This window comes from Octopus bimaculoides, chromosome 4 (assembly GCF_046866305.1).
Source record: "Octopus bimaculoides isolate indiv1 chromosome 4, ASM4686630v1, whole genome shotgun sequence".
Classification (NCBI taxonomy): domain Eukaryota; kingdom Metazoa; phylum Mollusca; class Cephalopoda; order Octopoda; family Octopodidae; genus Octopus; species Octopus bimaculoides.
In genome coordinates, this window is record NC_142931.1 from 94111654 (window position 1) to 94129880 (window position 18227).

Sequence of the window (18227 nt, forward strand, 5' to 3'; positions counted from 1 at the left end):
GGCATTTACTTCTAGAATAACTGGAAAGATATACATGCTATCTATTAATTTTAAGCCATGAATCAGAAAAAAATTTAAGATGCATACAGATACATTTATATATGTGCATATATACACATACACAAATATTTATATGTTTATATGGATATAGTATAACCATCTTGCGTAGACTTAAGAACAAGAACAAGAAAAATAACTATTTATAAGGGATAAGAGGTTAATAAATAAGGATATAAAAATAAGAAAACAAAATAAGAATTTATAGAAAATAATAAGAAATATATATAACCTATATATAAAGAGACAGGGGATTAAAATTAGAGGTAGGGAAGAGATAAAGGTAACCCTAAAAGTAGGGGTAATAGGTATGAAAGTAGCGAGGGCAGTTAAAGGTATTCAGACTGAAGAGATTTTATAAGTTGTAATGTTACAGGTGCTATTGTGTGTATGATTTTATAGTTTCTAGGGCGTATATGATTTAGTCGAAAGGAGACTTACTTACATAAAGTCACCACAAGTATACATAATATGATCAGTAGGATGAAGTCAGACTAACTAGGTAGGGGTTTTCATGGGATAGTATTATAAATAGCATACCACATACACAAAGCCTATAACATATGCAATGCAATTTAATTCACCATATAACATGATTTTATTATATTTAATACTAGAGGGTAAGTTTACAATGGATATGACACCAAAATTAATTTCCACCATCAAAGTTCAAGTATGGCACCTATAATCGTTAATTTCGAAAATACTTAAATGTACGAGTGATGCTATGCATGCATGATACCCTTAAGTCTAATCTATTATTAATCAGGTTGTTCTTGTCCCAATACTTAAACTCTCATAAGTTTCCTTAGAGCACATCTCACACCCATATCAACTATCTCTATAAGGCTGCACTCTCCATACTATATCCCACTTAAGGCTAAATCTGATCCCACTTTCCTTCAGTTCCCAAATGTTGCTAGATAAGGACATATTATTGGCTTTAAGTTTGAGTCTAAAAGATGAAAAATGGTTATTGATACGTAAGATTTGGACTAGCCATTTCTATAGAAAATGAACACACCTCCATAAACTACTTAGACGCCAATTGCAACCTAGCCACAGGACTCCATGAACCATACATAAAGCCAAACACTAACCTAAAATACATAAACGCATCCAGTAACCACCCACTATTCCTTAAGAGAGGCTTAGCACATAGTATAAGCAATAGGATATCACGCCTCTCCTCTAACCAAGATATTTTTAATAAGCATAAGGAAACCTACAACATCGCACTACATAGAGCAGGATTTAACCATAAAATTAAGTTCATAGAACACAATAACCATAAAAAAGACCCAACTATAGAGAATCTAAACGCTAGAAACACATACACTATTAACACACCAAACACCGCTGCAAACCACACTAATGATATGAATGACACAGATAAGCATAACACATGTAATAGAAATACAAAAGATCCCAAAGCCAAACCACATAACACCAAAAATACCAACAACAGTGTAAACACCAATACCAACAATACTACTAGGATTAATAAGACTAATAACAGGACGAAGCAGAAATACAATAACCACCTGAACAAAACCAATATTAAGCAATACAAAGATAAGTTTAGCATAAATAACAGGGAGACCCAGCAGACTAAAAGAAACCATATATCGGCCCCACAAATACCTAACAATACTAACACAAAAAAACCCCGAAAAGACACATATCAAAAATAAACCTAACTATAGAAATAAATTAGATAGCCGTAAAGAAAAATTCACCAGCCTTCCCAGTTATGATGGCAGGTTCTATACCAGATATGGCCATAATAGCAAGAAGAACAATAAGGATACGATCTGGCTAATCATTCCCTACAACATGAATCTCAAATCTAACATAGTCCGCTCACTAATGAACATAATAGATAAACACCTCAATGTAAACAATAAATACACAGAAATATTTAAGAACAAAATAAGAATAGGCCACAGCCTGACATGCAACTTAGCTACCATAATAGCATCTATTAATAATAATAAATTAGACGCATCCTATACAGCTAGAAACACCACGAACAACGAAACCAACAACCCTCCAACTAATAAATAAAGTTATCTTTTATGATATATCTGGTTTTTTTTTATAAACATAAATCTGTCCTCAAATATCTTACACACCCTGTATATAATAGTAAGAAGAGCTAGCAAGAAAAGGTATGAGAATATATCAACTATATAGTAAGAAGATAATCTGATCATATGAATAGTAAAGCCATGGCTAATATAAAATTTTTAAAAATGTAAAAATAGCCAATGCATCCACTGTAAGGCAGGAGGAGCCACCTACTCCTTGTTAGGGCAAAGTTAATTTGTTCATCAAAGTCAATGCAAAATAAAAATAAAGTCTGCAATTCAGCTACTGTTCTTGTTAACTTGCCTGAAAATAAAAAAATGTGAATCCTGCAACTCTGAAAATCCAATCATACTATCTTAAAGCAAAAACCTTGTCAATTTACCCTAAGAAATAATAATCTAAATTCCGCTACTCTTAATATTGAATTAAAGTTTAAAAGCAAACAAAAAAACTTGAAACTTCAGAAGTTCTAGCAACTTAAGTTGTCGTAATGTTTTGCTTTCATTTGTTTAATAAAAATTCCTCCTCATATAATGAGTTTGCTTTCATTTTGTGATAGACAACTATCATGCAAAAAATGCCAGCTTCTCAATCTTGTTTTTTGATTAGGTGAAAATGATTAAGCTTTAAACCACAGTAACATTTTTCTGCAATAAATATGTATGTATGCATGTATGTATATGTACGTGTGTGTGTGTGTGTGTGTGTGTGTGTGTGTGTTAGTGTTTATTTATGATAGACAGCAGAAAAGAATTCACTGGTCCTCAATTGTTGTCAACTTACCCGTCTCTCCTTAAAGCTATGTTTTTGTCACACTCACCTCTGTTTCCTTCATGGGTATTTTAAAAGTTACTTATGTGTATGTGCATTGTGTGTGTGTGTGTGTGTGTGTGTGTTTATGAAAGTATGTATGCAGTATTGTGTGTATATGCCTGAAGTCAATTTCAGGCATTATTTTCCTGTTTTTGACCTCACTTATTTGAAATCTCAACTTCTTTTTCTATTGAACCAAATTTCATATTTTGTAGCTCAAAATGTAGTTTAGGTGATAACCAATCTAAAAAATGTATAAACATCATCAAATTTGGTTAAAAAAACTGAATTAGTGACAAAGCTTAGAAGTGGTCGTGAGTGAGTAAATGTTGACCTTAAGAATATTATTCACACACTGCCATGTGTGAAAGATCTATATTACAATATAGTGTATTCTATGAATATGAGGTAGATCTTTGAAAGATACCTGAATACTGAAATGAATCGAACATTTTGCAGTATTGGTTTCCAATTTTAGCAGAAGGTCATCAAATCCAGAGGGGAAAGAAGTTGATTACAATGACCTCAGTGCTAAGCTGATACTCATGTTATTGAGTACTGAAAAGATAAAAGGCAAAGACGACCTTGATGGAATTTGAAATCAGAATGTAGGAACAGACAAAATGCCGCAAATGCCCGTTAACAACTCTGCTAGCTCTTCGTCTTAGTACTGTAATATGTAATAATATTACTTGAAAATTGTTTTACGCATTTTTGGCACATTTAGCTTATACAGTAACTTTTTCTGTCATTTTGAATATTTTTTGAAAAGATTAGCACCACAGCATCTTGAGTTCTATCATATGAACTAAACAAAAACAAAATTTTTACACGGAAACAAAATGTTTATGTTTTGAATTTGCTTTTAGGCATCACCACTGTCTTTGGCACATTTAGCCCCAGTAAGTCTTTATTTAAAATTTTTTTTTTGATATAATTAGTGTCATGGGATTAGAAAAGTTAAATTTAGATGTAGATTTCTTTTGAAAGAAGAATAATATTTGGAGTCAAAGTTGATTTCAGGTGTTAATCTCTTTTATTTTCACTGGTTTTTACCTCAGTACTTTTTCTACTAAATACTTTTGCATATAACTAACATGGATAGATTCCTGTTGTCGAGATCTATCATATAAGCTAAAATAAAATATAGATTTTTTTTTTTAGTTTGGACTCAAAGTCAATTTCAGGCATTATTCTTCTGTTTGTGACCTCACATATTTGACTTAACTTTTTTCTATTGAACCAATTTTCAAAGTTTTTTTAGCTCTAAATGTAGCTTAGGATATGACCAATCTAAAAATGTAAACATCATCTAATTTGGTTAAAAACTGAGTTAGTGACAAAGCCTAGAAGTGGTTGCAAGTGAGTTGACCTTAAGAATATTATTCACACATGGTAGTGTGTGAATGACTGACCTTATGAATGTTATTCACACACAGTAGTTTGTGAACGATATTTCAAAAATTTACACAACAAATGGAAATATTACAAAAATATAACAAGCAGAAAATTTGTAGCTTATTCCTCATCAGTCAACATCTAAAAGATCATTACAATTTTGCACTTTTAATGTTGATATTGTTCCATTTTGGTGGCGCCAGTGGCAAAAAGCCACTGAGACTAGCTATACATATAGGTACAGGAGTTGCTGTGTGGTAAGTACCTTGCTTACAAACAACATGGTTCTTGGTTCAGTCCCAGTGCGTAGTACCTTAGGCAAGTGTCTTCTACTATAGCACTAGGCCGACCAAAGCCTTGTGAGTGGATTTGGTAGACAGAAACTGAAGGAAGTACATCGTATATATGTGTGTGTGTGTTTTGTGTCTGTTTGTCCCCCCCCCCCCAGCATTGTTTGACAACTGATGCTGATGTGTCTATGTCCCTGTAACTTAGCAGTTTGGCAAAAGAGATTGATAGAATAAGTACTAGGCTTACAAAGAATAAGTTCTGGGGTCAATTGCTTGACTAACGGTGGTGTTCCAGCATGGCCACATTCAAATAGCTAAAACAAATAAAAGAATATAATTATACAGACATACATACATATATATATATAAGTATATGTATATATTCAGTCATCCCATAAATAATGTGGTTTTTTCAATTGCATGGACTAAAAGTCAGAGAGGTATGAGATAAACTTTCTATAAAAGCAGGTAGTAATTTTACCTTGTATTTATTCTTAGTGCAAGTTTTGAAGAATGCATTTCGATTTTAACAGTTATTTTTTCAAAACTGTAATGGAAGTGACAAAGGAACATATTCGGCATATTTTGTTTTATGAGATCAATAGAGGCAACAATGCAATGGAAAGTGTGAGACAATAAGCATAAGTCAGTGTCAACAGTGGTTCCAGAAATCCCGAGCCAGGAACTACAGCCTAGAAGACAAGCCTTGTCCTAGAAAATCTGTAGTCCTCAACAAGTAGAACAAACCCTAGTAGAACAAAATCCCATTGTAACTATTGAGGAACTAGCAGAGAAGCTTGGATTTGGTCATTCAACCATTCATCGACATCTGCATGCCATCGGAAAAGTCAGCAAGTTGGGTCAATGGGTTGCACACAAACTTTCCGAATCTAATCGTGCACAGAGAGTGAATGTATGCTCTTCTTTGCTGCCACATCTCATGAATGAACCTTTTTTGGACCGAATAGTGACTGGTGATGAGAAATGAGTTCTCTATAAAAATGTCAAGTGCCGAAGACAATGGATAGAGAAATGAGAAACACCGGCACCCCAGACTAAAGAAGGTCTTCACCCACATAAGGTATTGTTATCTGTTTGATGGGATATGAAAGGTTTTGTCCAATTTAAACTTTTAAACCCAAACCAAACTATGACAAAGGAGATCTACTGCAAGCAGTTTGAATGGCTTAAGTCAGCGCTAGAAGAAAAACGACCATCTTTGGTTTCAAGATGAAAGATGTTCTTCCATCAGGATAATGCTTGGCTACATACAGTGAGGATGACATTCTAAAGGATGGAGCAGTTTGAATGGGGAACGATGTCCCACTCATCATATTCACCAGACATTGCCCTATCTAATTATCATTTATTCCGCAGTCTTCAAAATCATTTGGATGAAAAATATATGAACTCTGTAGATGAGGTCATAACAGTACTGGAGGAGTATTTTTCATCACAGACAAGTGAATTTTGGAAGAGCAGCCTTGCAAGTCTACCAGATAGATGGAAGAGCATTGTAGAAAATGAAGGAGAGTATATTTTAGATTAAAAAAGAACTTTGCTTATCTTAATTTTGAAAAATAAAAGCAGTATAGAAAAACCACATTATTTATGGGATGACCAAATATATCATTTGTGCAGATCATTCAACAAAAGCTGAATGTTCATATATTATCTTCGATGAGAGAGTCCATCATATATATATATATATATATATATATATATATATGTATGTATATATGTACATAAGTATATATGTGTGTGTGTGTATCTATATACATGTGTGTATGTGTGTGCACGCATGCATGTGTGTGTGTATGTGTGCATGTATGAATAAAACAAAACAGGAAAGTAGGAACTTTTTGTATTATTTATTTTCCATTGCATGTGTTTCATTTGCTAATAGGAATTACAAAGAATTATGTGTTACATAGACATGTAAGTGAATTTCCTATTAGAAATCTTCAGACAAAGAAAAGGTATATAACTGCCATGAAATAATAGGAAGGTTGTCAGAGAAAGTAGGGTTTGTATGTGGAAGATGCACAGGACTCATAAAAATTACAGATACTCAGGAAATTGATTTTCTCAAATGCTCCAGAGCCTCTTTAGAGGTAATGGATAATTTCTGCTACCTAGAGGACCTAATTAGCTGGTGGGTGAGGTGTAAATATGGAAAGTGCAATGGCTAGCAGAGAAAATTCAGAGAACTTTTACCTTTGTTAGCAAATAAAGGTCTCTCCATCTGCAAGAAGACTGCTAGAAAAAATTTTTTTTGACCTGACAGTCTAATGGCACAATTTAGTCAATGTTGTTGATGTGTTTTAGTTAAAGCTACAGTTTTAATTAAGTCTGTCCAGAGTTACTTTCTTTGATATTTCCCATTAATAATAGCTAAAGAGCTGGAAATATGTCTGGAAATTCGACAGTGAGCAGTAGTCTATGCCACACTATGGTAGAGATATCTTTGACCATATGTCTGTTCTATGACAGTCTATCTGGAACTAAACAAAAGTGTCAAAAACTGGAATCACAAGAATAGTAAATGAATATAAAAGTATTACTGAAATTTAAGCATTTCAATTTGTTAGTTCATCTGAGACATAGGAATAAGAAACAGCTAATCTTCAGTAACTTACAATGTCATGTTCTGAATAAAAAGCTACTCAAATCAATTTGTGTCCAATGCCCAAACCAGTTGATGCCTTACTTTTAATATATTTATGTACTATAATTTTATTCTAATGTTTGATCAGATTTTGTTAACTGAATCTTGAATGTTTGTTTTGCCCTGAAGAATTATTTTTTCCAAAAACCAACTTAAGTCATTCTAACAGTGAAAAAAAAAATGTGTATTTTCAAGAGTTAATGACAGAATCTGATTGATAAATTTATTTATTTTCAGGAAAATCATGGCAACTATTACTGAATAGTAAAATGAGCACATCCCAGACCACATTTCAATTGAAGTATAAAATAAAACCAAGATATAAAATTTGGCATGTTTTTGGAAAGATGATTATTATTTATAATTCTGGTGAGTTGATCTGTTACTTCACAAAGGTGCAAGTTATCTCTTGGCATCACATTGGTTTTTTTATTCTTTAACTGGTTTCAAACTTTGAACTCTGATTATGCTTGAGCATCATGTTCAAGGACTTTTAATCAATGATATCTACCTCAGTACTTAGACTGGTATTCATTTTATTGGCCTTTGTTGAATGACTAAGTTTGATTTTATCATAAAGGGACGTAACAGAACAAGGTATCCTTGTCTGATGCACCAATTTACACTAGTATAAAGATGCACACACATATATACATACAATAGCTCCCACTCAGTTTATCATCATCATCTTCATCATTTAACATCCACTTTCCATGCTGGCATGGGTTGGACAGTTTGACCAGAGCTGGCAAGCTGGAGAGCTGCACAAGGTTCGCACCAGATTTGACTTGATTTCTATGACTGGATGCTCTTCCTAACACCAACCACATTACAGTGTCTGCTGGGTGTTTTTAGCATGGCATTGCACAAGTACATGTATGTGGTACTGGCACAAGCACTTTTTACATGGCACTGGCACACAACTCTTGCAAGCCAATCCTTTTCTCCTGGGAGAGTGGTCTTAACACTTCTGCTGTAAAGATGGATCTTCTTGAGTATAGCAAGCCACCAGGTATCTCAGTTCTTTGTTATCTCATGTGAGAGGTTCAGCATCTAGAGATTGTCCTTCAGTACTTTGTCTCATGTCTTCTTGGTTCTCCCCGTTCCAAATGTTTCATCCACTTTGAAAGATCAGCACTTCTTTATGGAGTTGTCAGCATCCATCTGCATCACATGACCAAACCAGCACAGTCTTCTCTCTTGCACACGGCATCTAATTCCTCTTATGCCTTCTTTCTCAATAAACAAGCAATCAGATGAACATGTACACTTACATTACATATCCAAAGGAGCATACTAGCTTCATTCCTCTCCAACCTTCGCATGTCCTCTGCATTCAAGGTCTATGTCACACTATTATGTAGAATTGCTGTTCATATACATATATCATACAATCTTCCTTTCACTTGGAGAGAGCTCTATGAAGCTTCTCCACCCCAGTCTTATTCTAGCTATTACATTTTCTGTACATCCTCCCCCACTACTTATTTGGCCTCCTAGGAAGCAGAAATTATCCACTTCCTCTAATGAATCTCCAGGACATTTGAGAAAATTAGTTTCCCAAGTATCTGTAGTTTTTATGATTCCTGTGTGTCTTCTACATATGATCACTACTTTCTCTGATGACCTTCCTATTATTCCACTGCATCTCTTATGTGTCCATAGTTTACACTGGGTACTCCATATGGAATTCCTGCCTACACCTTTCTTACAAATAGAGAAGGGCCTTACTTGAAATGGGTAGGGTTCTGTCTGTTTTTTTGCTTACTAAGATTCCAGGTATTACTTCCACACTTAAAATTTCTTTTCAAGCTCTAATATAGAATTTGCTACGAGGGTAAGACCATCAATATATAGGGGTAGTATAACAGGGGCTGCCAGTTTGAATTACTCTCTTATGGCCTGGAAGATAATGATGAACAGGAGGGGATTGAGCCTTGATGAACGCCTACCTGTACACCAAATTCTTTACTGTACTTGTGGCTAACTCTCACCTTACTGACAGCATCTCTGTACATAGCCTGTACAGCTTTCACAAGCCACTTGTTTACCCTAGTCTCCTCAGAACCTACCATATCACACAACAAGGTATTCCATTGAAGGCTTTTACTAGATCAGTAAATGTCAAGTATAATGGTTTATTCTTAGCGAAGTACTTCTGTTGCTTGATAATGAAAATAGCACCAGCAGTGCTTCTTCCTGGGGCAAAGCTAAACTGCATTTTATCCAGCCTAATTCTGATCCTAATTAATTTTTATCACCTGGTCCAGGAGTTTGATGCCTCCATAATTGCTTCTCTCTAAAGCATCTCCCTTACCCTAACAATAATGCTGCTTTGCCACTCACTGGGTATTATACCTTCTTGAATGACTGATTAACTATGCATGTGACTAGCCTGTATCCTACCTTATCAACTATTTTGAGCATCTCAGCAGTGATTCCAGATGGACCTGAGGCTTTCTCTGTTTTCATATCTTTAATTGCCTTATCTGCCATACTGTTGTCTACTAGGATAGCCAGTCCCTTTGTTCGGTTCACATGAGGGAGACTCTCTTTATCCTATTCATTCTCCACATTCAATAGCCTTGCATAGTAATTCTTCCATGCCTCTTTCTTGTCCACATCACTTAAGTGCAAGCATATCATGATCCATCTGCACACACTCCTCTCTCACAATATCTCGATTCTCTCTGACACATTTCCCAAGCAATCCGGAACACCTCGAGTCTCTGATCTTCATGCTTTAGGACATTGACAAACTTCTTTTCTGCTTCAGCTCTAGTTAGATAAACCTGGTCGAGTTTCTCTTTTAGCTTTCTGATATGATTCTTTACTACCTGCCTCTTTTCCCTTCTTTCCAGACCCATCTCATCTCTTTTATGGCCCTATTAACATCACTGTTCCACCACCATATCACTCTTGGTCTGTCACCTTCAGTAGATTGTTCTGTAGGAATCTCCAGTTGTCCTCTACATTATATGTCTCTATTTCTTCCTCCTTCTCATTAAAGGTTTCATTAAGAACATCTCTAAATCCCTGCCTGTTTGAAGGATCTTTGAGCTTCCATAACCTCTTTTGCCATATTGGCTTACATCTTTGGATCCTTCTGGCCCTAAACCTAAAGTCACTAACTACTAGCTTATGTTGAGTCGTACATTCTTCACCTGGAGAAGATTTTGCATTTCTGGTGAGGCTGTAATTAATCTGGATGGTGTGCCAACCAAATTGGTTAGTGATCAGATGGTTGGCTGGATTCTTGAAGTTGATGTTGCAGACCAGTAAACCATGAGATGAGCAACACAAAACTCCCGCATCCTTGTCCCTTTATCATTTCTAGAGCCAAAGCTATAGCCTCCATGTACATCCTGAAATCCATCAGGATGTTTTCCAACATGTCCATTCAAGTCCCCTGCCATGATGAGAATGGTGTCGTTTTTTGTAACTGAAGTAGTCCTCAGAAGGGATTCATAAAAGTGGTCCTTCTGAGTATCTGCAAGTCTGGCATGTGGAGCATATGCAGAGATAACTGACATTGTTACATCAAAAAAGGCTATACTTAGCTTAATAATCTTATTACAACCCCTGGCTACCTCAGTCACTTCATCCACCTATTTCTTTGCTAGTAGAATACCCATACCACTTAGACCATCTTTGTTGCCTACCCAGAAAAATTTCTATTTTCGTCTTTTACCTGCAAGCAGTCTAGCTCTTGGACACAACATATATCTAAATGTCTCTACCCAAGTGTTTCAACTATCTCACCAGACCTACCTTTCATTGTGCCAATGCTGATTGTAGCAGCTCTGAACTTGTGGAGCCGAGAATGTTGAAGAGATGTTTTCAGCTTCTCTAAAGAAAAAGATCTTTAGGGTCACATGCCTGGAGGCAGCAGGTCCTTGTGCATAATGTGAAAAATAACGTTATGATTGCAGTTTCAATTTCCTCCAGTCCTGGAAAGCCATCATGAGCGTACACATACATTATAATTATGTTCACAGATATATGTGGGTTGGTGGGAGGGAAAAGAGGATTCATTTGATATCACATAACAAAATGTCCCTCCACAAATTTTACCGACAGAAGCTGAAAATTACTTATCTATCAATAAAGATACATTTGTTTTTCATAATCCATAATATCATAGAGGGGAAGAGAGAATTAAATTTGGCAGGAGCTGGAAGTTATTTGCCTATCAACAGAAAATAGAGATATTATGACCATTCTACACATAAGGAAAGAGAAGGAAAGATAGAGAGTTTCACTGATGGCAATTAGGACTGAAGGAAATTTTTTAGCAATTAAATAATCACATAATTAAGGGCTACAATGGCTGAAGAAAAAGAAAAAAGGAAAATATAATAAATAATAGAATAAAACAGTTTGCTTAGCTTATCGTTCCAGCACTGATCTTGTGTGGACAGGTCTCTACAAGGCTACGTACGGTAAAAGACATACTACATAGCATATTGACATTAAACCCAAAGCTATGTGGTTTTAAAGTGAACTTAACCATACAGTTATACTTATGACTATTAACAATATGTAGTAGCACTGAATGTTGTAGTATTGTAGTTGGCAATGGAAGTGGGGAAGGAACATTTATATAAGTTTAACTTTTTAATGAAAGAGAAAGTGAGCCCTGCTCATAGCTCTATATAATCCCAAAGGTAGGTGGACAATGTACAAGATGTATACAACTGGTGCATTGTGAGATGACAATCTTTTGATTAAAGGGATATATTATTTGATGCAGGATTTACAGTACTTTTTATTTACAGTAGAAGTGATGATCAAAGTATGCTGTTGAATGGAAATGGTCCAAAGTATAAGTGAGATACATGGCTACCTTTTGAATGTGGTCCACTCAATGAAGATTGCAATTCCAGATGTTATGATATTCTAAGTCAGGCTTTGTAAAGGGTTAAAATATATTTATCTGCTCTGAATGGAAAACCAAATCCTCTGAATTAAGCTTTAGCAATGTTGATAATTGAGAATTCACAGGTGAGTTAAGGAGAATAAGAAATATTTCCAGTTTGGCATGTTTCATATTCCTCCTACATGTATGTACGCAGTTGCAGTTAGCTATGCACAAACATCCATACAACTTCACTGTATACATATACATAAATATACATACTCTTATACAAACATATGTAGACAGTTGAGTGTGTACATAGACACTCAAATATATATCTGTGTACACACTGAATGTATTTGTATGCACATATCCATATTGACAGATACACACAACTGTACACAACTTCACATGTATACATATACATATATCATCTTAACATCCTAAAAAGGAAGGATGAGTATGAAAAAGTTGTGATGAAAAAGACATTTGCACACATGCTGCTGCAGCCAATATGTAATTGTATGCACACAAGACAGATATAAATTTATACATATCACTGAATCCATTTATACACAATTTGTGTACACAAAACTTACCACAGTATTTCTAAATATATTAATCATGCATGTAAATATACATATAACATTATATACACATACATGTCACTGTTTTCACACATAGATACTCACAACTGCATTTACACATGCAAATGTATATATACATCACAGCAGCCACACACAAACTCTATTACCAAAATAGTATTGACACTTAATTGAATAGTTATGAGAGAAAAATGTCTACTTGGATATGATGCTGATCTATCAAAAGTAAATTTTTCTTGAAGAACCTAATATTATTCTTCAAATCTAGGGTAACTGAGGTACAAAAGTAAGGTAACTGATTCAAAGTTACAAATAAATTACTAGTTACAGATTTGAACATACAACGATGACTTGATATTTTCCATTATATAAAAAAATAATGCGCCCTTTTAAAGCCGAGCCAGGCTCATGGGCCCAGTTTCCTGGTTTCAATGGCGTATGTGTTGCCCAGCTTGACGGGATGCCAGTCCATCACAGCGTTACTCATTTTCACCAGCTGAGCTGGAGCAATGTGAAATGAAGTGTTTTGTTCAAGAATGCAACATGTCGCCTGGTCCAGGAATCGAAACCACTTTCTTAGGATCATGATGCTGACACCCTAACCACTAAGCCATGCACCTCCACATTTTCCATTATATACAGAGAATCAAATTGGTATAATATTGATATTTCAGAGTACCTTACTCAGAGCATCTAACTTGTTTCATACTTTTCCAGCAATGTTTTTAGTCACTTTTTGCAATGAGATAACATCAAGATTCTGTGTAATTGCTAGTGGTGGCAGTCGCATTGTTGTTGTTGCTATATAACTAGCAATATATGCACCCCTGCAACACATACACTCTGAACACTACATCCTCACTCATGTCCTCACTCACCAACATCCAAAATCCATTAATGTGTTGTGTCCTTTTGAATCTTCTGTCAATTCTACGACAGTCTTTGCTGAATTTGATAATTTGCAACAACCACAGCTACTTGAACCAAATGAAAATATTTAAAACTAATTTCTTTTTCTGCATCTTCAATTCTGAACTAATCCCTTTGCCCAATCTTTCCCTTCCAAAATTGTTTTCTGAAACTCCCTTCCTGCCTACATTTTCATTCCAACCATATTTTCCATCCAAACTAGGCATCAGCTTTATTGAACTTCCCAATCTACTCTCCACGAAATATATTTAGTATAAATTTGTACTAACATTCAAAATGCTGTCAAGTTTCACACTTTTATACTATTCATTCAAGTCAAATTTCACACTTTTATATTGTTCATTCAAATTTTTCAGTTGTCTTAGACGAAACACCTTCAACCACACTAACAGAGCAGTTATCAAGAATAACTTCAACAAGTATATGGAGAAAGGAAAAGCTACATTCAAACATAAGTATGATATCAAACTGTACAGATAGAATAATTACTGAAACAACTATACCATACTGGATTTACATTACTTTGGTGTTGCTGATTCTGATTTACATTGTGATGGGATGTTTATGTTGGATTCACTACAAAAGAAATATTTACATTAATACTGAAAGCTTCATATGTAATAAAAACCTCCTCAAACATGAAAACATTGAAATTTGATGAAAACTCTTTTTTTTTTTCTTTCAATGGAGAGGGGGTACATGTTTAAAGTTTCTTCCCATATAAATACAAAAGAATAAAATGGATCTACACTATCACACAAACTGCTACAAATAACAACCAAATTTCATTCAGATTACACACTTCACTTTTAAGTGCATATTATATGTCTTTAGCAAGGAAATTACATTAGTTGCTGTCATGCTACTGTAGGGCATTGCCTGTGAACTCATAAGAGATGAACTGTAGATGAGACCTTTACTGCAGACTAGTTATCAAACTAGATGGCAGAAAAGGGACTTCTGGTAAGGTAACAAATGAAACCCAAACTTGAACGGTGGATTGTATTCCTCTCACATTGTAGATGATTAACACAGAATAAACAACAATTCAGCACATTCTCATTTGTGGTTATTTTTACATATAGCTTAACTAAAGCTATAAGTGGTGATCCCAAAATAGAAGAAGACACATGAACATGTAATCATAGCAAGTGAGAATGCTGTTGTGCTTAAGCTCACACAATTCAGGCCAAAATGAACCAAAGTATGTTTTGCACAAGCTGAGGCACAGTTCAACATCACCTTGTACCTGATAAAATATTCTTGTATAACAGCTGCCTTGAATGAGGATACAGCAACAAGGGTGCTATACATCCTAATCAGACCACCAATTACTCACAAATATGAGACTATAAAAAATAGACTCATAGAAACATTCCAGTTTAGTGATTGAGAATTGGATATGGCTGGGTTAAGTGATTCTAAGCCTTCCTAATAGAAAGGATGCTGGCATTAGTGCCCCCTGGTGAGTCCCCTTGTTTTTTACTTAGGGAAATACTCCTCTGTAAATTGCCACCCCAGGTCCAATCCCTTATAACTCAGCCTGAGATCAAGGACCTGTGATAGTTAGTGAGAGCAGCTGGCAAACGTTTTTTGTCTAGTGGAGTTATAATCAACACGATAAGGTTAGCCCTGAGACATGGTGAGGTTACACGAGACAATTTGTGGTTTTATCACAAAAAGTCTGGAACAAGAGCTACCAAGTGTAAACAACTACGCAGCTTCAAGAGCTCTTTGTCATTGAATGCAGGAAACTCCAGGGCTGGCCACTATTAAAACACTCTGGTGGTCAGCAGACATGATCAACTGTTCCTGTATATCCACTATCAGATCTCTGTTCAAAGATTCCTAATTGACACAGGAGTAGAAGTCAGTATTATTCCAGCATCTGCAAAGGACCTCCATTATGGAGAGCAAGGTCAACCTTTAGCAGCCACCAATGGTTCCACAATCAAAGTGTATAGATGCTGCTTTCCCTCCTTTCATATCAGCTCACAAATATATACATAGGCATTCACTGTCACTGATGTCCATCACTCTATTATCGGAGCAGACTTTCATCAGGTCCACTCACTGCTGATCAATCTTCAAGGGAGATGACTCATCAACAGCAACGCCTATGCCTCTGTTTCACTGACAACATCTGCACATGCTGCCCCTCACAAAGCAGCCATCTTTCAGACCAATAACGAGTTCTTACCCCTCCTTGTGAACTGCCCAAATCTCACTACTCTGACATTCTCCAAACCTACAACTCACCATGGAGTAAAACACTAGATCCCAACTACCAACCCTCCAGTACATAGTTACACACATCCTCTACCACCAGACAAACTTGCTATTGTGAGGGCCAAGTTCAACAACATGGATGCTTTGGGTATTGTTCATTGATCAAGCAGTACGTGATCATCACCTCTACATGTGACACCAAAACTCAATGGAAGTTGGTGGACCTTGTGGAGATTATCGCCATCTCAAAACAAACACTACACCCAACCACTACCCCATTCCACATATGCAAGACTTCTGAGCCCAGTTAACCAGGTACTCAATTTTCTTCAAAATCAACCTTATCCAAATACCTGTACCACCAAACACCTGTATGAGATGGTGCTGTTCCTAAACTGAATTTCTGCATAGATTCTTAGGCCTAAAAAATATAGCCCAATCCTTTCAATGCTTGATGGATACTGTGTGTGTCGATCTAGACTTTGTTTTCGTATACCTAGAAGACATCCTTATTGCAAGCCAAAATGCAGAGCTACACAAGTGATCCTTTTTAATAGACTGAAACAATATAGTTTGGTAGTCAACCCTGCCAAGTGTGTCTTTGGTAAGGAAATAAACTTTCTTGGACATCAAATCACAGGTGCTAGCACTACATCCCTACCAGAAAAATTGAAAGCTATCTTATCATTTCCACACCTCACCACAAGCATGACTCTGTACCAATTTGTGGATATGGTAAACTTTTATCAACATTTCATCCCTTCTATGGCAAGATTGATGAGACCTCTGTACAATGCATTATCAAGAGAAAGTTTTTAAAAATAGGTGAAATCCACGAAAGAAGCTCTTGCTAAAGCAACCATGATTTCCCATCCTCATATGTCAGCATTGACTGCATTCACAGCCGCTGGAAGTATTTTGGAACAATACATCAATGGTCAGTGGTGACCTCTGGGCCTTCTTCAGTCAACAAATATGACCACCTGAACAGAAATGTAGCATTTTCAACAGGGAACTGTTAACCACCCATCTATGTGTCCACCACTTTCACTACTTTCTGGAAGGTGTTCACAAACCACTAACCACTAACCTTTGCTATGAGCAAGCTATCAGAGCTATGGTCAGTACACCAGCAGTGACAGTTATCAGCCAGTTCTGAGTACACTACAAACATTCAGCACCTATTTGGAAAAAGCAACTTAGTCACTGATGCACTCTCTTGAGCACCTACCTACTCTGATGCCTAAAAGGCTATGGCCACAGCTCCACAAAGAGATGATGACATCAGAGCCTACTGCACCACCATCACTTCTTTCCTGACTTTGGCTCCAACAGAACAACCATACTTTCTACCAGGAAGCCACAACCAATTGTCCCTGGTGCTAAAAAGATTTTCCCACCTGGATACCTGAGCCACACAGCACCTGATGTCATGCAAATTCATCTGGCACGAGATGATCAAGCAAACTAGGGAGTGGGCCAAAACTTGTATACCCTGCCAAAAAGCCAAAATCCATCATCATACCTAAGCACCTCTTGGTAGCTACGAACCCCCACAGGCCTGTTTCAGTCATGTCAACATTGACCTCATTGGATCCCGACCACCTTCACTTGGTTGCTCATATCTACTAACAATAGTGGACCACTTCACACATTGGCCTAAGACCTCTCTGCATCATAGAAACACCGGAAATCACCTGCATCTTCATCACAAATGGGTTGCTCATTTCAGTGTCTTAGATAGCATCTCATCTGACTGCAAACCTCAGTTCACTCTAGAGTTGTGGAATGATGTGTGAAGCACACAACAGTCTGCCACCCCAATGTAGAGAGATTTCACTGCTGCTTGAAGGAATCCCTTACAACCAGAGTTAACTGGCTCAACTGCATCAACCAACTTTCATGGGTAATGCTGGGAATTTGCACTGCCCTAGAGGAAGACCTCAACACTTCTTCCACAGAAATTGTGTATGGTATCTCTACAGTGCTGGGGGAATTCATTCCAATCACTAAATCAGATCCAAATATCAAAGGTATCTTGAGCAACTGAGAGACAACATGAACCAGTAATACCCTATTCCCATGTCAACACATGATACACGTAGGTCCTCTGTGCCATATGACCTCCACAAAGTGAAGTTTGTTTTTGTTCATCACATTGAATGATGAAAACCCCTTCAACCACCCTATGATGGACCATAAAATGGGATTCATCCAATGTTGCCATCAACAGACTGAAACCAGCCCAACTCAATATTCACAGCTCCATTCAAGTAGCTCAACCACCA

At 36.3% G+C, this 18227-nt stretch overlaps 1 protein-coding gene across 5 annotated transcripts in view; it reads left to right on the forward strand.

Moving 5' to 3' along the window:
- LOC106877781 (uncharacterized) overlaps nt 1-18227 on the forward strand; it is a 248611-nt gene that overhangs the window by 230049 nt on the left and 335 nt on the right. For all 5 annotated transcript variants that reach the window (XM_052967253.2, XM_052967252.2, XM_052967255.2 and 2 more), the window contains 2 exons: nt 7555-7686; nt 14067-18227. The exon at nt 14067-18227 is cut by the window's right edge and continues 335 nt beyond it. In XM_052967253.2, the coding sequence (XP_052823213.1) occupies nt 7555-7686; nt 14067-14368 (434 nt within the window). In that variant the 3' untranslated portion in view covers nt 14369-18227. The remainder of the gene's footprint in view (nt 1-7554; nt 7687-14066) is intronic.